Source organism: Mya arenaria, chromosome 11 (assembly GCF_026914265.1).
Source record: "Mya arenaria isolate MELC-2E11 chromosome 11, ASM2691426v1".
Taxonomy (NCBI): Eukaryota; Metazoa; Mollusca; class Bivalvia; order Myida; family Myidae; genus Mya; species Mya arenaria.
Window position 1 is genome coordinate 24,023,386 of NC_069132.1, and position 21,818 is coordinate 24,045,203.

A 21,818-nucleotide genomic window follows, 5' to 3' on the forward strand; every position below is an offset into this window, starting at 1 on the left:
GTGTGCTGTTGTATTGTAAATACAATTTTTATTTTCAAAGAACAGGTGCTCACAAAGCATTTGTCAGTCAACATAGAAAAATGATATTTACAAGCATCAACCTGTATGATACTGGTAGCTTTGTTGAAGTTTGTTCCAATGAGCTAAAATTAATTCATTGATATGGAACATACTTATTATGGTATACACATACATACGTACATTGATAATCATAGTAGAAAAACAAAACAGAACACATGATGTGACTGAGCTGTAAGCAACCATGGATGAGTTTAACAATAATAATAATAGCCAAAAACAAAATCTTAACCTGTACAGTAAAATACTTAAGGACTTCATTCTATTACATCTTTTGAATCTGTGTAGATATTTGTAAGCAATTTAACAACCATATCATCTACATGTTATGTTGGTGTACCAAATAAAGATATATCATAACCTTATCATCTACATGTTATGTTGATGTAACAAATAAAGATATATCATAACTAAATGTGGCTTCAATGCATAGGTTCTTCTTCTTTAAAGAAATGTCAGTAAAACACTTAAAAATCATTTAAACTTCAATGCTTAAAGCACTGACAGTTTAATGGCACGTTTTAAACAAATAACTTATTTTGAAACTGTGAGGACTTAAGGTTCCTTTTACATCAACAATATGCCAGGGAACAGCAAGAATGTTCCTTTAACTTTCACACCTGTAGCTGGAATTCTTCAGTCTTTCTTTCCTTCACTGTCAACTTTATCAAGTAATGCAGATCTGATGCCCACTTTCTGAAGTTCTTCAATTAAGTCTCCATTCTTGTGCATTTCCAGCATGACATCACAGCCACCAACAAATTCCCCACCTATAAACACTTGGGGTATGGTTGGCCAACTTGTGTAGTCTTTTATACCTGCAATAATGAAAAGAAAACAAGTTTTAACCTTATTTTCTTCTGAAACTATGATAAGATTTGGGAATAAAACAATTATACAAATGTATTAAATTAACTAAATGTAAATCAGGAATAAAAGGTAAAAAAAAAGTATTTTAAATCTTCTTTCACTAATGCTGAACTTGCTCAAGCAATTCCTATGAACTTGCTTTTACATGTGTAGTCTAACTCTGCGTTACATGTCATTCACTTACATCCATTGCAGCTACACAGGGGCAGGGATTTGACTTATGGTTTAATTAACTCTTGCTGCACACAGCTGCATGATGTTTAATTATCAAAATAATTTCAAAATTAAAATCTTGTGATTTAGAACTACTTACAGGTCTGCCATGATTGATAATAAAGCTAAGTAAGTTTTGGCTTTAATATCCCCAACTGAAAGGCAATGGGGATATATAGTAATGTAAGGCGTGTGTGAGTGTGTAAAATCTTCACAGTATTGACTTTAAACTTCATGTACAGATAAATCTATTTAAGTAGAGATACAGTGCACAAGAACCATAACTCTGTGTGCAATATTTTTTTAGTATTGCCCTTTGTTCATTTTTATACTTATTTTTGTCCAGAGAATAACTTGAAAAACCTTTGAGGTATTAACTTCAAACTTAATATACAGATAGATCTTGTTAAGGAGAAGTGCAGTAAACAGAAACCATAACTCTGGGTGCAGTATGTTTTTAGTAATTGCCCTTTTTATTTTCTATATTTATTTCTTGTCCAGAGAATAACTTGAATTGTCTTTTAAGTATTGACTTCAAACTTCATATACTGATAGATCTCTTTAATGAAAATGGATTGCTTAGTAACCATAACTCTTGGTGCAGAATTTTAAGTTACTGCCCTTTGTTAATTTTCGTACTTATTTTTTGTCCGAAGCATAACTCACTGTCTTAGGGATATTAACCTCAAACAGAAAGATCCCATTAAGGAGAAGTGCAGTACACAACGACCATAACTCTCAGTCTGGGAACAGTTTTTTTAGTTTTTTTAGTTAATGCCCTTTGTTTATTTTCATACTTATCTTTTGTACTGTATTTCAGACTTATGATGCAGCATGCTCTGAGGGATTGCCCTTTGTATGTTTTCAATGTTACCCTTTGTTGTAAGGTAAAGTTGATGCTGTTTTTATTTCTGCAGGGGATTTAACAGTCTATGACTGCTCTTGGAGAAATTGGTAATGGGGAATGACATAACACATCTTGCTATAGGCATGTGTATGGGGGTTCCTTAGGTCTGAATACATAGATGTTGATATTCATTGTTTCACACGAGGATCCATTCACATTCTGAAGATAATGTGTATTCAAACATGTATGCAGCAAGAGTTAAGCTTTGTCAAATCCCCAGTTCAGTGTTGTACAGCCAAAGCCTAAATAATATATGTACATCATCATTAAAAGAAGAAGCCTGGACTGTATATTAAAATGACTAGTAAGTGATGTAGGCTTTAAAAAGATAAATATATTAGGCTTTACGTCAGAAAGTTATTTTCTTCATAGGGTGACTGCATGATCAAGAACTAACCTTGGCGTAACTTTTCATCTTCCAGCACATCATGGTTATCGAAGGTGTTCACTCCATGAAAGTTGAGTATTTGAACAACTGCATTGCTAAATCCACACTTGGGCTGATCAGCAGTGCCCTTCATGAACACAACAACATTTTTGTCCTTGACAAGTCCGTCAATGAACTCTTTACTGCCAGTGTCAGTTGAATATCGGGCAAGAAAAGAGTGTAAAACCTTTCTGTTGTTTAAAAGAAACAATGTTCTGGTCGTAAGGCGACTCATATTGAATAATTATCGAAAAAAGCAGAACAGTTATGAAAGAAATTTCAGCACATGCTGTACTTCCGGTTTCTGTCAGCTTCGTAATAATATTTGTTGTAAATTTTGCAAAAATGCAGAAATGAACTTCCGTAAACAATTTTGATAGAAGTTTTGATAGTTTTATTCTATACACTTGTTTAATTACATTAAGTATTGTCTTGTTTTCTGATTTCCCAAAACATGACAGAACAATTGGAAGTAGCTGTAAAGGCTGGGAGGATCGACGTCGTGAATGGATTTCTTTCCACGTTGGCAGAAAACAAAAGTTAGATTGATAGAGTATTTTTCCCATTATCTGAAGATCTACAACGATGAGTGGTGAATACGTGTACACAAATTTCAAACTGACGAAAAAAAAAAATTGTCGCAGTTATTTTACACTGAATTTGTTTTTTAAATACCTGTAAAACTTGTAGTGTAGTGTGTGAAAGAACCAGCCACCTTGTCTGCACAGTACATGTATATGGTTTGAGCTAGACCCAGCAAGAATAGTGTTCTGGCATCATAGTTTTGAGCCCAATAGCCCACCCAATAATGCAACTTGTCTCTCAGGTTTAATATATTTACTGGTGTCAGAAGTAAAAGGCAAGAGTGTTTTGATCGGCCAGAAAGGTTACAAGGTTGTAATTGGGGGAGGGTCAATTAGTGTATTGTGTGAGGATAAGAACCAGCTGTCCAGTTAGCTCATTTAGTTAGGGTGGAGTGCATGTGTTTCATCCGTTGTGGGTTGAGCCTCAAACTTGGTCCCAGGTTTTCCTAAGTACATATGCCTCCCAGTCCCAGAGGTGTAGACCCTCCCCCTTGCCTTTTGAATGCTTCTTTATTTTCTACGTGAATCATGCAAAAAAATACTTTTCAATCATTTGACAGACACCTTTAGAATTATGTGTAAAAATAATAAATTCTGACATACCACTAATTACCTTGTTAATTCCCAAGTTTCCCTATAAATCCCCTGATTACCATATCAGAAAAGGTAATTTCAACCTCATGCTTCTGGGATAAGACTATGACTTGTCCAATTCATATTTTTTCTAAATATACTTGACTGTCCCTTTTAGCAATACATTATCCAGAAATAGCGGGAACATCGGCCATGTTAGAAATTTTAAGTTGCTATAATAAGGGTTATCTGGTTACAGTTCAGACATCATTGCCAAGAAAAAGTTAGGATGACTGGCAAGTGGCAAAAACAGTATTATCCAATTTACTTGTTTGTATGTTACAAACTTGAGCCAAATCATGTGTCTTGTGTATGAAAGAAGCCATTTTATTGCAAAATGTCTCTATCAAACTTTCAGGTGAAGAAAATGCTGCTTTACTGAAGTCAATTCTGACAACAGCCTGCTATGATGGGTCATCTTTATTGCATATTGCATCTAAGGTTTGTAGCTGAAAAATTGGACAATTGAACTGTTCTTTATTTTTTAAATGAAATGGTCCTTCTCAGGTATCATTTTTGCACTCAGTTAGATGTGCAGTGTAAGTTGCCCACAGACTGTTGGTCAAATCACTTAAACTGCTATCTAAAATGAATTAAGTTGGGGGAAAGGTTCTCAAAAAGCCCCCGTTTACCGTACCTGCATGTGTGTAGCTGTAAGGGATATTATGATACATCAAGGAAGTTAAAACACAGGTTACAGTGCATACAGGTTACTTAAAAAATTGTCATAATTTGTGCTGCAACACTAACAGTCATAACAGATACTTAAAGCCGTACTGCTAACAATTTAATATTATATTTTTTCTCAATTGCAGGAGGATCAGTTTGATATTGTTAGAGCTCTTCTATCGACTGGTGCAGACCCTACAGTGAAGGATTTAGATGGACATTTCCCATATCAGGTTTCAGTCAGTGAAAAAACACGCCATGTTTACCGAGAACTTCTACTTCAGGCTGCCTCACAATCCAAGTGTGTAAACAAATGTTGTTGCGGTTATTGGTTATTTTTGAAAGTCATTTAAAAATGTCAAATAAATAATAAAACATGGCTGCTATTGGTAGTGATTTGCATTTATTGATTCTTGAAAATTTATCCCAAAGAGCAGCTTTTGCACATTTTTTTTACAATTTCTGTTACATTTTCTTTTCTTTCAAAACAGATACTTTCCCACAAAGTTCACACCAAACATAATACTCACTCTTAGGTACTTAAATTTGTAAATAATATATAATAATTCTAGGCTTTGATAAATAAAAATAACATAACAAGTCAGAATGTGCGCAAGAAATACATGTATGTATCTTTATATTACGATAATGAATATAATATGCAAATTACAAGTGTTTGGTTTTTGTGTCACCTGAAAAGGCGACATATAGGTGTTACTTCTGTCTGTGGTGGCGGCGGCGGTGGCCTGTTTTCACTTGTCTGGGGCATATCTTGTAAACTATAAGTGGTACCAACTTGAAATTTCATATGTAGATAGATCTCATTGAGGGCAAGTGCAGAGCACAAGAACTGTTACTCTTGCTTCCATATTTTAGAGTAATTGCCCTTTGTTAATTTTCAAGCTTAAAGTTTTGTCTTGGGCATATCTTAAAGAATTTAAGAGTTATCAACTTGAAACTTCATAGCTAGGTAGATCTCATTGAAGGCAAGTGCAGTGCACAAGAACCGTCACTATTGCTTCCATATTTTTTTAGTTATTGCCCTTTGTTGGCATCAGCGTTCCGTTTTCACTTGTCCGGGGCATATCTCTTAAACTATTAGTGGTATCAACCTGAATTTCATATGTAGATAGATCTCACAGAGGGCAAGTGCAGTGCACAAGAACTGTAACTCTTGCTTTCATATTTTTAGAGTTATTGCCCTTTGTTAATTTTCATGCTTGAAGTTTTTTCCGGGGCTTATCTTGTAGAACTGGAAAAGGCGATTGATTAATGATGTCATGTTTTAATTCTTAGCATGTTTGTTTTTCAAAGAAAAAAAAGTCAACACACGTGTATTGTCAGAGCTTTCTCAGAGTCTTTAACACTTAATTGTTGTACTGAGTCTTTGGCAACGCAATTGATGCAATTTATATTGACATGAAATTAGGTACACATGTTAATAACAGCTATGCAAATAGCCTTTAACCTGTAGTCCAAACACTTTTCTTTATTTTATCTCTCTTGATCAACTAATTTCTGATGTGAATCTTCAAATTAATGTCGTGTTAAGTACTTTGGACAACAGGTTATTGAGTTAAGTGGATAGTTGGGATCTGCTTGTGGTGTTATTGATGTCAAATTTCATTTTCTGGAAAAATGAATGGTTTAAAAGTAGATCTATCACAACTATTAACTTTTTTTTAGAATACCTCAGTTGAAGCAGCTGATTGAGAGTGGGGTTGGCGTTAACTTCTCAGATGCTAAGGAGAGTGCCAACACCCCTCTACATTGGGCGGCAAGCTTTGCTGACATCAACACTGTCCGCTGTCTATGTGGTAATTAAACTATTTAAATACTTTTAACATGCTACATATTATGTTAACCCTAACATTCCACCATTTTAACATGTAAGAGTGTTCATACATTATCTCAAAAGCATCCTTTTTAGTGAAATTTAATTATTTTGGATTACAGGTTTGGAAAATCGCCAGTATATAAATTGTAACATTAATATTAATATTCCATCTAAGCTTATCATGAATATTCTTAAATATCTCTGTCATTTTCATGAATTTTATACATTTCTTAAATCCTTTATTTCGGTATTGCAGAGCATGGCGCTGATGTTCATGCTGTAAACATGGCTGGCTGTTCCCCGCTGCATGATGGAGTGGAAAGGGGAAACAGCGAGATTGTTCACTGCCTTCTTCAGTATGGGGCAGACCCTGCTCTACAGATCACTCAAGGGTATAGATAGTTTAACAGGGCCTAAAAAAAAAAAATTGTTTGGTTAGGGTTACATCCTTTTCAAAAATAGGTAGGGTAGGTAGGCTTTTTATTTTTTATTTTTTTTTATTTTTTATTAGGCTTTATATAAGAATGTTATTTTCATCATTGGAGAATGGTGTTAAAGTTATCTTCTGTATAAGCATTTAAGGTTTTAAACTACATATTGAAAAGCAATTAAAAATTATTATTATTTTTTTTTTTTTAGTTTTTCATTTTTTTTTCAAACTGACTATAAAAACGGTAGGGTCGGCGCCTATTCCGTAGGTAGGGTCGGGTAACCCGAACCAAATGTATTTTTTTTTAGGCCCTGAGGCTTTGTTATCAGTAATCCCAGAGTCTTCCACTTTTACCTGGCTTAATAAATTGCAATAAGCTGTTTTGTAAAATTCAGATTTTGAGCAATCATGGCTACATATACAAGTGCCTGGCTATGGGCTTGTACTAATTTCACTCACTGGTGGTGGATTGAATTAAAAATGCTTTCTTTCATGAAAGTTATGACCTTCTTGTCATTGCTCTTAGTTAACATAGTGGCTTAGTTTAAAGAAAAAAGGTATGGTCTGTACAGAAGGGGGTGTCTTGAAAACTACAGCATGGCAGTAGCGTATTTGCACTATTTTGACTTGTCTGTTTTTCTTTAAGAATATGAGGAATTGTAAAAGCTGTGGTGTGGGCATTATCATGCAAAAAAACTTAACCCTCGGCTTTAGCTTAAAAAAATAATTATTATTATTGACTTATGCCCCTTTGTCAACACACTTTTGCATCTGACTATGGTGATCTTGTATATTTCGTGTTTCAAGAAGGTGACCATTTACAATTCTGATGCATTTGTTTATTGAATAAAGATACAAAAAGTGCAGATTTGATCCCAACGAAGATGGCACATCCTTGCTTAAATAAATGTGTAAATGCATTTGAGGAATATACAAAATATTTTCAGGAAGTGTGCTGGTATGACATGCTATGAGTTGGGAGAGGGTAAACCTGAGGTGTTGGATGTGTTAAACAACCCGCCGCCCATACTAGATGTTGGCATTGAGGGTGTGAATAGGGAGAAAATGACACCATTGCCAGGTAATGCCTCGCTTTTTGGAAATAATAGTTGTCGAGTATCTTTGGGTTAAGCTTGTGTTTTTATTTGAGGACTTACAGAGTTATAATCTCCAAAGCTATTGTTTTGTTGGTGGCTGGGTTTTAATGGTCTGTAGCATCCTGTAAATGGTCTGAAGCATCCTGTAAACCACAAACTGTTGTATGCTTATTAACAAAGACAATTTTCAACACGTAGCAACTCCTTAAGTTTCATTTAAGATGTTATTCCAGTTATTATACCCTTTGAAAATTGATGTTAGGATGAAGTGCTCCCATTATGTCCAGAATGTATGTGTTTATGTGTCACAAAATTTCAAAGGTGTAAAGGTCTATTTTTAAGCAAGTCCTAGAGGTGTACAAACTGTAAATATTTTGTGTACCTAAAACCAGTGTACAATATGGTGATGTTTTAATGTGTTAAACACTCATTTTAAAAGATCATACTCTGTTATGGCAGTGCACTGAGAGAAAAAAGTTTTTCAATGGGATAAAAAAAATCTCAATAATAAAAACATAATAGTAAATAACTGTTAAAAGACACAGATTATTTCCATTATTTCAGAAGTAAGGCCACATCTTACACTTCCTAATGGGAGCATACCAAAGAATGGCAGTATACCGCTGCGTGACACTGCCAGTCCTGTCCCCACCCCACAACTCATGTCACCGGTCTTCAAGGTAACATTTTCATTTAAGGATTGAATGTTGTAGTACTACTGTTTGTTGTGTATAAAAACTGTTGACTAGTGCATGGTCTGTCAAGGCTTTCCTTGGGTTTGTGAAGGCAGAATGACGTCATGAATATCTGTGAATTGACCAATGTTTTCATTCACAGATGAAGTGCAATATTGAAAGTCTTCTTTATTCAATATTTATTTTTGCAAAATTTGTAAGTTGTTATCATTATACAATGTTGAAAACTAGGGTTAGGGTAAGGGTTAACACAGTTAAGCATCATACATATGTGCTGTTTCAACTGCGGTTGCATCAATGACATCAGTGACATCAGCAACATCACTCAATCGTTATACTGATGTCACATTTTTTTTACAGCAATTAAACATTATTTGACCAACCACCACGGCAGTTTTGTTATATCACAGGAATTCCTTTGCAATAATTCTGCCTGTCATCAAGTCAAATCCACTCCATATGTGGTGAAGTACTTGAAGGATTCCTGGTGCAGTTATTCTAACATGGAAATGACCTGTTTAACAATCTTAAAAGCAACAGGCTTTCATGGGAACAAGGAATATTATGCTTTCGCTTTCAGAGAAGTAAGGCTGTGGAGATGTCACTATCCGGGCCCCTGGAGGTTGTAACAGAAGAAAAACTGAGCCGCCTGTGGCCCCAGCCCCAGAGTATAGAGCAGCAGGAGGGGCCTCCCCTTGTCATAACTGGCCCCGCCTTTCCTGTAATGATCTCCATGGCTACAGGTTCTGGTGAGTGAATTGTATTTCTTTTGTTCATGGCAGTTTGCAAGCGAATTAACCATGCAATAGATTAAAAAGATATTCACATCAAACTTGGTGCACAGTATGCTAGGGATGATATGCACATATGGCAAGACTCATTACTCAGGCTTTAACAACAGTGAAGATATGCTATCGTTAAACCGAAAGAAAGTGAACAACCAGATGAGAATTATTTGGTGTTCCCTCTGAAGAGCACTTGTTTATACATGATTGTAATTCTTAAATCCTTCCATAACTTTATGAATTGCTGCCTTACCGTTTGCTTTGACTGGAGTTCTATTAACACTGTGCATTATAGTTGACATTCATGTGAAGTACGGCGTACATTATGCTTGTTGCAGCTCTCCGGGAAATCAAGAAGAAATGGCTGCTCTACAAGGACAAGTTTGCCATGTTGAATCTTGCACTACTGATAGAACCATTCACACCTCTCAGTGACCTGGATGAAACGCATGTTGTGTGCCATGTCAGCCAGAGGCTTTGTCCAGAAAAAGGAGGATACAAACTAACTGTTATGAAAAAACAGGTACACATGGGAAACACTGTCAATTTTTCTTGATTAAACATTTGATTTGTATTAAATTTGATTTCACTACTTAAACACAACATATCAAACAAGTTTGGTGCTGTTTATCAGTAAAATAAATGTCTTAAAAGTTTCCTTTTGTTCCTATTTCCTTAGTTATTGGGCAGACTAAGAATAGTATTGCAAATTTTCTCCCATTTCATTGAAGAACATTATAGGTAAACAGCACTTTAATGCAGCATCATTATCCCATTAATCTTCTTTATTTAGTTTTTATGTAATATTAAGAAATGGATTAAAGTCAATCAAAATAGAAGAATTATTTAAAATAGACCATTTAAATTTTGTATTTGCAGGTGAAAATATTATCCCATGACATCAACAGCCTGCATCATGCAATAGCCACTCTACTTCAGCTGCTAAGAATGTACCGTGACAACGAGAAAAAGAGAATATCTATACCTCAATTAAGGGTAATGCTTACATGGTAGTCATCAAATGTGATTATGATTCAAACACTTTCATCAATGCATACATTGCATTATTTTCATGATTTTTTAACTCTCTCATTTATGTATATAAAACAACAACTGCATTGTGAAATTAATATTTTATATCATTCTCATGAAATAGAACTTGTGTTTTTTTGCGTACCTCTAATTAGTACATACTCCATAACCTTTTTAAGATCTCCTCATTTGTTATTTTGTCCCTGCAAAGCATAGCAGACTCATAGTCTTAGAGATTACTTTGTCTGGCCACAGCAATGTTACACTTTCGTTTCCAATCAATTACTTCAACGACAAGTTTTAGAATGTTCAAACTTTGTATGCATTTTGGTCATGGTCAGTAGATGATTCCTTTTGTTTTTGGGTCAAAAGTCAAAGTGTATCCTGCATGTAAACGTGTGTTTATTAGCAAGTTTGTCTAAAATACCACAACAAGCGATTGTATTGCTTTAATGTTGATACTGGCATGAAAAATGTTTTGTTTGGCTATAACTAAAAAAACATTCTACAATATTCAGTAACAATATGATAATGTGCAGTTTTTCTCTCTTGGTACCTAGTCTTTTCATAACATACAGCCCCATTTAATACCCTAGGCAGTAATTTCGTACTCCTGAAACATATTTACCGGAATATATGTCATTTGATGTATGTCTGAAATTATAGAATAATTATGGATTTAATATGCATTTTTAAAAATGTTTGTTGTATTGTTACTAGTACTCTGTGTAATAATCATGTATATTCACTCCAGATTGATGATTGGCCAGATGTCCCATACAGAGGAGCTCTCCTGGATATTTCACAGGGCCGGGTTCCTAATGTGGTATGTTTGCTTTGTGAGAAATTTTGTGAGAATATTCAGGAGTCTTTGCCCCGTTATGAAGTTTTTAATTATCTTTCGCCTACATCAAAAGTTGCCTTTGTTTTCAATACTAGTTCACTAGAATTAGAATAAATTTTCCACCATTACTTGAAAACATCAAACAATGAAATATGTTATAATTATATTAAATTTATACATGACTCTGTATTCTGTGCCATTATATTTCTACCAAAAGGTTGTCTAAAATGAGTTTGATTTCTGTTCACAGGAGACATTTAAAGAAACAGTCAAACTACTGGCATCACTGAAAATAAATCAGGTATTGGTTTTTAAGATGTTGCCTGATAATGTTCATTGTTTTAAACTGTCACAGTCTAATAAACTACCTTTAATATATACTTCAAAATAACTTAATGTAGTAGTCATTTATATGCTGTAATTTTATTTTATTTTTACCTTTTTCACTTTTGGAAATATAGTAATGGTCATAGCCTTGCAGCCATTGTCGGCATTGTCAATGTGCAAAACCTTATACCTTGGGTATAACTAAAAAATGTTAAAGATTTTCATATGAAACTAATGATATACAATTTAAACATGGTCGTTAACTCTTGCAATAATAAATGTCTAGTTATGCCATTTGTTTGATTGAAAAACAACAACAGATGTCTGAAAATAGCTCATTGAGCTAATGTTTCTTGTTTACACATACCAGTACCTGACTTTAAATAAAGATTCTTGTATCTTGTAACAGATAAGCGATGACCTTGCTCCTGTGTTCTTGCTATGCTGTTGGTCTTTGATAGTTTTTTTTATTTTTATAGAGGAAAAACTACTTGTACGTATATATCATAAAATAATAATATATTTTATAATATAATTTTTCCTGTATAAAAATTGTGTAATTATCCCTCATTTGTGTTTCCAGATATATCTGTACATAAGATTTCGTCATTTAGAACAAGTGGTCTGGCAGATTTGCTATGGAGTAGAGTGAGTTGGATCTCTTGTTTGCTTGATTTTTTTTGGAGTAAGAATTATAGTGTCAAAGCTATAATCTTGGCCATATCTCAAGAGCTACTTAAGATATTCCAATGCTACTTGTAATACTGACTAAATTATTTGGTATTTTATAACTTTAAGTTGACAGACAAATTCTGATCTTTTTTTAAATCATTCTGTTTCTGAGCTGAACCCATTTTCATGTTTTCCTACTCTCTTCAAGTGAAACAACAAAAGCGGATGACTTTTAACGCAGCAAAACATTGTGATGTGTCCTGTGTTGGAAGTCGCCCCTAAAAATACAGTATAAATATGCTGAAGATATTTTCCTGTTATCCTGCTTTCAGTAAACTTACAGATCTGGATGGCTATGGAATTGAGTTGTGTTCGGTGCTGGAGGTAGCCCCTAGCCCTTACTGTGCAGTGTAATCTAGTTGTCCTTTTTTACTACTTTCAGTGAACTGACAGATCTGGATGACTTTTGTCATGAGTATGGGATTGAGCTGTGCCCAGTGCTCGAGGTAGCCCCCACCGTCCAGTATGAACACCTGAACTCCCTCTATCCGCTTTTTCAAGATTTCCTCACATGCTTTGGATATAACCAGTAAGACCTGACTAAACTAATGTAATATTCAAAAGCTTTTATAACATCTCTTTTCAAATGTGTTGTTGAATTGTTAAATTTAGAAATACATTGAAGTTCCATGATGTACTTTTATCAGTTATTTTCAAGAAGATCATATTATTTGAACAAAAATGTCATCCTGTTGTTCAGTAAACTTTACCTCCATTATAAAAGTACTGTTACAAATACTATTAGACTTTTCTAAATGCTTTTAATGAGTCCTTAATTTGTAAAATTAAGCTGTTAAATTCAAAAGACAAAACTAAGCCACATTATTTCCCCAGGTTTGTAAGTGTAGGACCAAGACTGAGCAGTTTTCTCCTTGACGTGGATGCAGAGGAGGAGCTAAGTCTGTCTGACTGTAGTACCTTGTTACCTGTGCGGTCAGACCAGACCCTGCAGCTTTGTGGTTATCCGCTACACGACCTGGACAAGCACCTCTTCGCACAAATTCCCCCGCACATTGTGTTTAATGAGTATGGTGTGCAGGTATGTGTTTGTAAGTGACATTGAAGGAGCCAGAAAGTGACTTAGATTTAGGACATAAAGGAGACAAAAATCATATATATCTTACCTGTCTCATGGCATTTTACTGTCTACTTATATACAAGTAGCTCACTGCTTTCAACAAGCCCTTTATTTTGGTTGTTAGCCTACATGACTTAGTATGGTAGATTCTCTTTTTGGCTATGAAATCATACATACATTAGAATCTATTTAACCAGAGTTTACACGATAAACTATAAGTCAGTATTACTTCTTGTACTCACATACCCCTTTGGAATACATTCATTTCATTTGAAATGGATTTCATCATCTGTAACATAAAATACTGGATGTTTACGGATACTTGGGATTTCCTACATGGATATAGTTCTCAATGTAGACAGTGTCGAAATTTTGGTATATTGTTAGTAAAACTTCTTATGTATTTGGTGTATAGTAATTGTTATTTATCCCCTTTCATTTCAGGCTACACACAACTACACAGAAGTTTGTAAACCCTTATCAACTAATGGGTACGTCTTCAAAATGACAGATTAAATTTAAAGTTGACAAATTTGACATCATTTTCTCAATAGGTCAGGCTGTTATACTTGAAAGTCTTTACTGTACATGCTTAAAGATGACCTTATTGTACAATAAAATACTGGCTCACAAAAATAGCATCAAATTAAAAAGACAAGTAGTAGGAATTATATTTATAAGACTTTAATAGTATCACATTATAGTGTACAGCATAAACCAGAACTATGTTAACTTTTTAAAGGGAAGTTAACATTTAAAATTACATGCATGTACATATTTTCAGGTTGAGTTTCATAGTTTGCCCGGGAACTGCAGCCTGGACCAGCCTGGCCGGATGCCCAGAGGCTGCAATCACGAATGTGTACAATGCCGTAAAGTGTGCGACTGCAGAGGGTGCTATTGGAGTCATTGTTTGTAACTGGTCCGGCAAAGGGCACTTAACCCACCTGCCATTCAGCTGGCCGGGATTTTTGATGGGGGCAGGACTTAGCTGGAATTCAGACTGTCACTATGTAGGTCAAAATAGTTTTTTTTTCTGTTTTTCTTCCCTTTTGTGGCATCATTTAACTTGAATTAGTTTTGTAAGCCTAGTATGTCTTGTTGAAAACTGCCAAAATTTAGGGCAATTCAATCTTCTGATTCTTCTTCTTTTTTTTATTTTGAAGTGGAGTTATTGTCTAATTCCAATGATTGGTTTTATTGAAGGAATATTGCCTTGGCAACCTGGAAGACCTGTTAAATGAGCATGTGTTTGAAGCAGAGGGTGGGGTGGTTGGTCACGCCATTGTGGAGCTGGGACGGGCAGAGACATATTTGCTCAGGTGTGCCAGATGCCAGACAGGTGAATATACAACATATAAAACAACATGGATTTTTTTCTTGATTCTTAATATGATTTTAGGTAAATAGATTAAAAAACTGCAGAAATTATTAGTTTTTATCAATCCAAATATGAAATAGTGATGAAAGTTGAAAAAAATATTGTTGTTATGTAATTCATGTATGTTACCAAATTAAAAAAAAAATACCATGGCATTACAGGAGAGGAGTGTTCAGACCTGCCTGCTGACAATGGTTCCTTGTTGTATCAATTCTTACTCCACCCTGACAGCTCGCTCATAGAAAACCTTAACCCAGATATGCTTCAGGTATGACTTTGTAGTGTATCAATTCTTACTTCACCCTGATAGCTCGCTCATAGAAAACCTTAACCCAGATATGCTTCAGGTAGGACTTTGTAGTGTATTAACTCGAGTTTCACCCAGATAGTTTGCTCATAGAAAACCTTAACCCATTTAAGCTTCAGGTATAACATTGTTGTGCATCATTTGTTTTTTCATCCCGACAGCTTGCTCATAGTAAACTATTCAGATATGCTTCAGACATGACGTTGTAGTCTATCAGTTCTAATTGGACTCAAGACAGCTCTCTCATAGAAAACTTCAACCCAGTTATGCTTCAGATACCACTTTGTAGTATATCAGTTTTTACTTCACCCCACACAGCTCCCAAATAAAAGCTGCAATTCAGATAAATGCTTCAGCTTTGAGTTTGTTTAATCATGCAAAGACTAACCCATATATGCACCATGAGTAGGGTACTGTTGATAAGGTACTGTAGATAGGGTACTGTAGATAGGTAATGTAGATAGGGTACTGTAGATAAGGTACTGTAGATAGGGTACTGTAGATAGGATTCTGTAGATAGGGTACTGTAGATGGGTACTGTAGATAGGGTACTGTAGATAGGGTACTGTAGATAGGGTTCTGTAGATAGGGTTCTGTACATAGGGTACTGTAGATAGGGCACTGTAGATAGGGCACTGTAGATAGGGTTCTGTTGATAGGGTACTGTAGATAGGGTACTGTAGATAGGGTTCTGTTGATAGGGTACTGTAGATAGGGTTCTGTAGATAGGGTACTGTAGATAGGGTTCTGTAGATAGGGTACTTTAGATAGGGAACTGTAGATAGGGTTCTGTATATAGGGTACTTTAGATAGGGTTTTGTATATAGGGTACTGTAGATAGGGTACTGTAGATAGGGTACTGTAGATAGGGTTCTGTATATAGGGTACTGTAGATAGGGTTCTGTAGATAGGGTTCTGTAGATAGGGTACTGTACATAGGGTTCTGTAGATAAGGTACTGTAGATAGGGTTCTGTAGATAGGGTACTGTAGATAGGGTTCTGTATATAGGGTACTGTAGATAGGGTACTGTAGATAGGGTTCTGTATATAGGGTACTGTAGATAGGGTTCTGTAGATAGGGTTCTGTAGATAGGGTACTGTAGATAGGGTTCTGTAGATAGGGTTCTGTAGATAGGGTACTGTAGATAGGGTTCTGTAGATAGGGTTCTGTAGATAGGGTTCTGTAGATAGGGTACTGTAGATAGGGTTCTGTAGATAGGGTTCTGTAGATAGGGTTCTGTAGATAGGGTACTGTAGATAGGGTACTGTAGATAGGGTACTGTAGATAGGGTTCTGTTGATAGGGTACTGTAGATAGGGTACTGTAGATAGGGTTCTGTACATAGGGTACTGTAGATAGGGTACTGTAGATAGGGTTCTGTTGATAGGGTTCTGTTGATAGGGTACTGTAGATAGGGTACTGTAGATAGGGTTCTGTAGATAGGGTACTGTACATAGGGTTCTGTACATAGGGTTCTGTAGATAGGGTACTGAAGATAGGGTACTGTAGATAGGGTACTGTAGATAGGGTTCTGTTGATAGGGTTCTGTTGATAGGGTTCTGTTGATAGGGTACTGTAGATAGGGTTCTGTAGATAGGGTTCTGTAGATAGGGTTCTGTAGATAGGGTACTGTAGATAGGGTACTGTAGATAGGGTGATAGGGTTCTATAGAGAGGGTAATGTAGATAGGGTAATGTAGATAGGGTACTATAAACTTAAAGTGCAAACTACTCTTGGATAAGAGATATTCCATAACCAACATCGCATTTATGTAGGAGATACTTGTAAATTTGTCATCTGAGTTTAATGTTATAATAAATTATTTCTCCTTAAAATATTAATTCTGTATTAAGAGTTTAGCACCAAATATTAAACAATGGTATCAATGTAGTCTTACTTATTGAACTTTTGTCTAGAAAAAATTCATTTACGATCCTCGGAATCATCAATAGGATGCTATGTTGTGCCTTTAAATAAGAAAAAGACCTTCAGTGACAGAAGTTTTAGAACTATTGGCCCTAAGCTTTGGAATGAACTGCCTCTGAGCCTTAGACAATGTGATTCAGTAAACATATTCAAGAAACATTTGAAAACTCATCTTTTCAGAGACTATTATGCATTGTTTTAAAATGTATACCCATGAAATATATTGATGAGCTGTTGTCTGTTTACACGATGGTGAACACCCATCATGTTGTAAATAATTTATATAATATTCATTGAACTATGTATGTTGTGTACTGTGTGCTAATATTCGTGATTTTTTTTTTATTGATTACTGGTTATTTAATTCTTGTGTCTGTATTGCTGTATTGCTTTTATTATCTTATAATTCATTATTGTACAACGCCATTGAATATGTTTTTATATGTAGAAATAGGGGTTTAAGCAAATAAATAAGTTTCAAGTTTCAATGTAGTCAGGAACAATTGAATCTTCACTTGGTATTTCAGAAAGTGACAAGGCATGTACGGAAATGTCAGACAGAGCTGAAGACAGCGGAGCTACATTGTGCCCAGGGTGCCAGTGTCCTCACAGAGCTTCAACATACCTGTGACCTAATGCTCCTGGCCTGCAAGTATGTTAACATTGTCCTGGCATGCAATTATGTTAACAGTTTGACCTCATGACTCTTCCAGGCAAATAATTTTCCATTGAAATTTCCTGTTTTTTTCCATGTAAGTATGTTAATATTGTAACTTCATGCTCCTTGCATTTAAGTATCTTAACATTATGGATTCATGCTCCATGCATTGAAGTGTGTTAATATTGTCACTTTATGGTCCTTCCATGCAAGTGTGTAAACATTTTCGTCATGGTTTTGGCACACAAGTATATTAACATTGTGACCACATCCTTCTTGCATGAAAGTATGTTAACATTGTGACTTTATGCTCCTGGCATGCAAGTATGTTAACATTGACCTCGTATTTCTGACATGTGTCATGCAAGTATCTTTAAAGTATTAGCATTAATATGGCTCCTTGCATGCACACATGTTAACATAATGACGTCATACTCCTTGCATGCGGTGTGTTAACACTGTGACTTTATTCTCCTTGCATGCAAGTACGTAAACATTCAGCTCATATTTCTGACATGCAAGTATGTTGACATTGTAGCCTTATGCTCCTTGCATGCAAGTTTATAAACTCTGTGACTTAATGCTCCTTGTGTGCAAGTTTATAAACTCTGTGACTTAATGCTCCTTGTGTGCAAGTTTATAAACTCTGTGACTTAATGCTCCTTGTGTGCAAGTTTATAAACTCTGTGACTTAATGCTCCTTGCATGCAAGTTTATAAACTCTGTGACTTAATGCTCCTTGTGTGCAAGTTTATTAAGTCTGTGACTTAATGCTCCTTGCAAGCACGTTTATAAACTCTGTAGATTAATGGTCCTTGCATGCAAGTTTATTAACTCTGTGACTTAATGCTCCTTGCATGCAAATTTATAAACTCTGTGACTTAATGGTCCTTGCATGCAAATTTATGAACTCTGTGACTTAATGCTCCTTGCATGCAAATTTATGAACTCTGTGACTTAATGGTACTTGCATGCAAATTTATGAACTCTGACTTAATGGTACTTGCATGCAAGTTTATGAACTCTGTGACTTAATGGTACTTGCATGCAAGTTTATTAACTCTGTGACTTAATGGTCCTTTGCACATGAGAATATTAACACTGTTATCTCATTCTGCTTGCATGAAAGTATGTTTACATTGAACAAACATTGTGCCCTTATTTTCTCATTTACCTTATTGTTCTTTTGCCTATTACATTGTTGGCTGCTCCGTTTCAAAAAATGAAGTTTAATAAACATTCACAAATTGTACTAAGTTAAACATTTGAGGGTTTTATGTAACGAGTATGTACATGTATACTGTTCATGCATATTTTGTACTTTCAGGATAGGTCGAGCGCTGGTTGTGTCTGGCAAGAATCCTGGGGGTCAGGCAGGTTGTGATGTGGTCAACTTTGGTGTGGCCAACCTCTCTCCAACTGTTAAGACTGACTTGGCTAACAGGTAACACGTTTTAGATATTTGTTCTCTTATTTACACAAGAATCTCCTTTGACAAACCAGTCAGTGGGCCGATTATTCAGAAATATATCTTTAAGATTATCATCTTCACTATATAGTTTTAAGTTGTTTGATTTGTTGTTGATTAGGCGACAAGAGTAATAACAACCCTTCCCTAGTCATAAATTTAGTGACAACTAACAAAAAAGCAATAGCAAATGTATGTGCTATGTTTTATAGTATTCATCAAATGTACATGGCCACTTAATATAAAATTAAAATGCAGAATATAGTACCAGTAGTAACATTTTCAGTTAAAACTTTGCCTTATGTATTGTTTAACAGGATTTGATCCAAATATTTAAAGAATACGTTTTTGAGACATATCTCATCATATTTCAGGCTGTTAGAACTGCTAGATGTGTATGAAACTCTCTGGAAGGGCCGATACTTGGAACCAGGCCTCAAGTTCTATCTTACAGGCTTCCAGTCTGTCCTCAAACAGTTTATACCGGAGGGAGATCCCAGGGCAGGGGGAGATAAATCATAGTATTAGTGTGGTAATACTTTGTGTTAATAGTGTTGTGTGACCAAAAAAGGTGTGCTATGTCAGTATGTTGACTCTTAGACTTGCAGGATTTTGAAACAGACTGGATATTTTCTAAAAAGAATATTTGAAAATGTTTTGATTGATTTAAATTCTTTAATTTAAGTGGGTTATATACCAAAGCATATCGTATGTGTATTTTAATGTAAAAAATCATGAGGGATATTTTATTTTGTTTATGGCTTAGTTTTACATAGTTTTAGAAACTCTGTATAAAATCATTTATTTATTTTTGGGTATTCTTTTATTGGTGTTTATTCTTTAAATGTCAATTGTTAAAGACAGGTTATATTGAGAACAAGTTTAACATGTGGACATTCTGCAAGAAAAAACAAATTACTGGACGAAGAATCTCATTTGGAAACGAATAAAAATAAATCGTTGAAAAAAAAACTGGTAAAAAATCTTAATCTATGGTTTACCGGTAAATATAATCACAATAATTTCTGCTTAAGTAGCGATTTTATTTCCATGGCATTTGGCAAAGTGCAATATGATCAAATATTTTTGTTAATAATTATGAGCTCTAAATTATGTGTCGACATGACAGTATGGGAATTACCTGGGTGTCTGGTAGTCAGTTTGACCTGGGTCGTCAAGACAGTCTGGGAATTACCTGGGTGTCTGGTAGTCAGTTTGACCTGGGTCGTCATGACAGTCTGGGAATTACCTGGGTGTCTGGTAGTCAGTTTGACCTGGGTCGTCATGACAGTCTGGGAATTACCTGGGTGTCTGGTAGTCAGTTTGACCTGGGTCGTCATGACAGTCTGAGAATTACCTGGGTGTCTGGTAGTCAGTTTGACCTGGGTCGTCATGACAGTCTGGGAATTACCTGGGTGTCTGGTAGTCAGTTTGACCTGGGTCGTCATGACAGTCTGGGAATTACCTGGGTGTCTGGTAGTCAGTTTGACCTGGGTAGTCATGACTGTCTGGGAATTACCTGGGTGTCTGGTAGTCAGTTTGACCTGGGTCGTCATGACAGTCTGGGAATTACCTGGGTGTCTGGTAGTCAGTTTGACCTGGGTCGTCATGACAGTCTGAGAATTACCTGGGTGTCTGGTAGTCAGTTTGACCTGGGTCGTCATGACTGTCTGGGAATTACCTGGGTGTCTGGTAGTCAGTTTGACCTGGGTCCTTCAGAATCATAGTTATTCTTTGTAAAATGCATTATAGACTAACAGATTCGGTGTGTTTTATGCAATGGAATAGAATTGTAAACTATTTTGTATTTCTTTATGGATATACCTTTTACATACAAGTTTGGCAGTATGAATGATCTGAAAAATTCCCAACAGACTACCATAATGCTACAAGAAAGTTACTTTGGTTGTAACTAATATGGGTGTATGTTCTGTAGGATGTCTTATTATTATTGCTAAAAAGTGTTGTAGAAAGTTTGTTGATTCGACTCTTATATTGCAACAATCTCTGATTTGTTAAATTGTCATGCTAGCCTTCATTAAGATATAGATCAACATGTAAACCGTTGGTGCAGTCCACAACTATTTGAAATTCTCAACAGGCTTTTTGTCCAAGTTTTAAAGAAATAACTATTTTTTTTGTATTTTTTCTTACAATGTTACTTGCTGAATGGATTGGTATATGCAAATTATGAATTTAGATATTGGCCATCATGTCACTATGTTTTCAATGTTGATGGCCAAAGGCAATATGCTGATTTGCTATGCAATTTTCATTGGTATAAGACTAGAAATGGCTTTTACAACCTTCAACATGTTATGTGGTGTTAAATTAATGAATTTTCTTGTATACAAAAATATTATATACAATGATTAGCGCATATCCCGTAAAGCATAATATTTTTACTTTTAAAGCATAATTGATATGTGTAAAAGCGATGGTGTAAAATTTGCAATATTGCAACATGTAAATGCATGCAAAATTTTAGTGTTACACTGCCACACAGCACTTACTTAAAGTACATCTTTATGTCTATTACAACATAATGTGGTATCTATGAGAAGGTGATTTGCTGGAATATGTATGTTTAGGTGAAATAACTTTAGCATGGTGCTAATGCTTTTTTTATATTGAACAATATTGTACATTGAGGGTTACTTACTTTTTACTTTTTTTGTATGCAATGGTAGTTAACTAGTTATGTATATATATATATATATTTTATATGTTAGGGATGCGATAAAATTGCAGAATGTATATTTTGTGTTGTGTTCATATCTAAGACAGTGTAACATTATGAGATGATTGGTCTCATTAACGATAAATAACGATAAACCTAA

The 21,818-nt window shown here is 35.2% G+C and overlaps 2 protein-coding genes across 3 annotated transcripts; one reads left to right on the top strand and one right to left on the bottom strand.

The window, feature by feature from the left end:
* LOC128209057 (glutaredoxin-related protein 5, mitochondrial-like) lies at positions 1-2,816 on the bottom strand. The gene is made up of 2 exons (XM_052912885.1): positions 2,466-2,816; positions 1-896 (listed from the first exon to the last, which is right to left on the bottom strand). The coding sequence occupies exons 1-2, from the start codon at positions 2,728-2,730 to the stop codon at positions 715-717; spliced, it is 447 nt and encodes a 148-aa protein (XP_052768845.1). The 5' UTR covers positions 2,731-2,816; the 3' UTR covers positions 1-714.
* Positions 2,817-2,848: 32 nt separating this feature from the next.
* On the top strand, positions 2,849-21,735 carry LOC128209056 (uncharacterized). Of its 2 annotated transcripts, none has more exons than XM_052912883.1 (22): positions 2,849-3,034; positions 4,071-4,153; positions 4,528-4,682; positions 6,068-6,198; positions 6,475-6,610; positions 7,596-7,729; positions 8,310-8,425; positions 9,021-9,189; positions 9,564-9,748; positions 10,105-10,221; positions 11,012-11,083; positions 11,352-11,402; positions 12,012-12,076; positions 12,543-12,689; positions 12,995-13,199; positions 13,683-13,729; positions 14,023-14,251; positions 14,445-14,580; positions 14,781-14,887; positions 17,380-17,504; positions 18,838-18,954; positions 19,353-21,735. In XM_052912883.1, the coding sequence occupies exons 1-22, from the start codon at positions 2,950-2,952 to the stop codon at positions 19,498-19,500; spliced, it is 2,760 nt and encodes a 919-aa protein (XP_052768843.1). In that variant the 5' UTR covers positions 2,849-2,949; the 3' UTR covers positions 19,501-21,735. The 2 variants fall into 2 exon arrangements, with proteins under 2 accessions (XP_052768843.1, XP_052768844.1); XM_052912884.1 differs by having other exon boundaries at positions 2,975-3,087.
* The last annotated feature ends 83 nt before the right edge of the window (positions 21,736-21,818 follow it).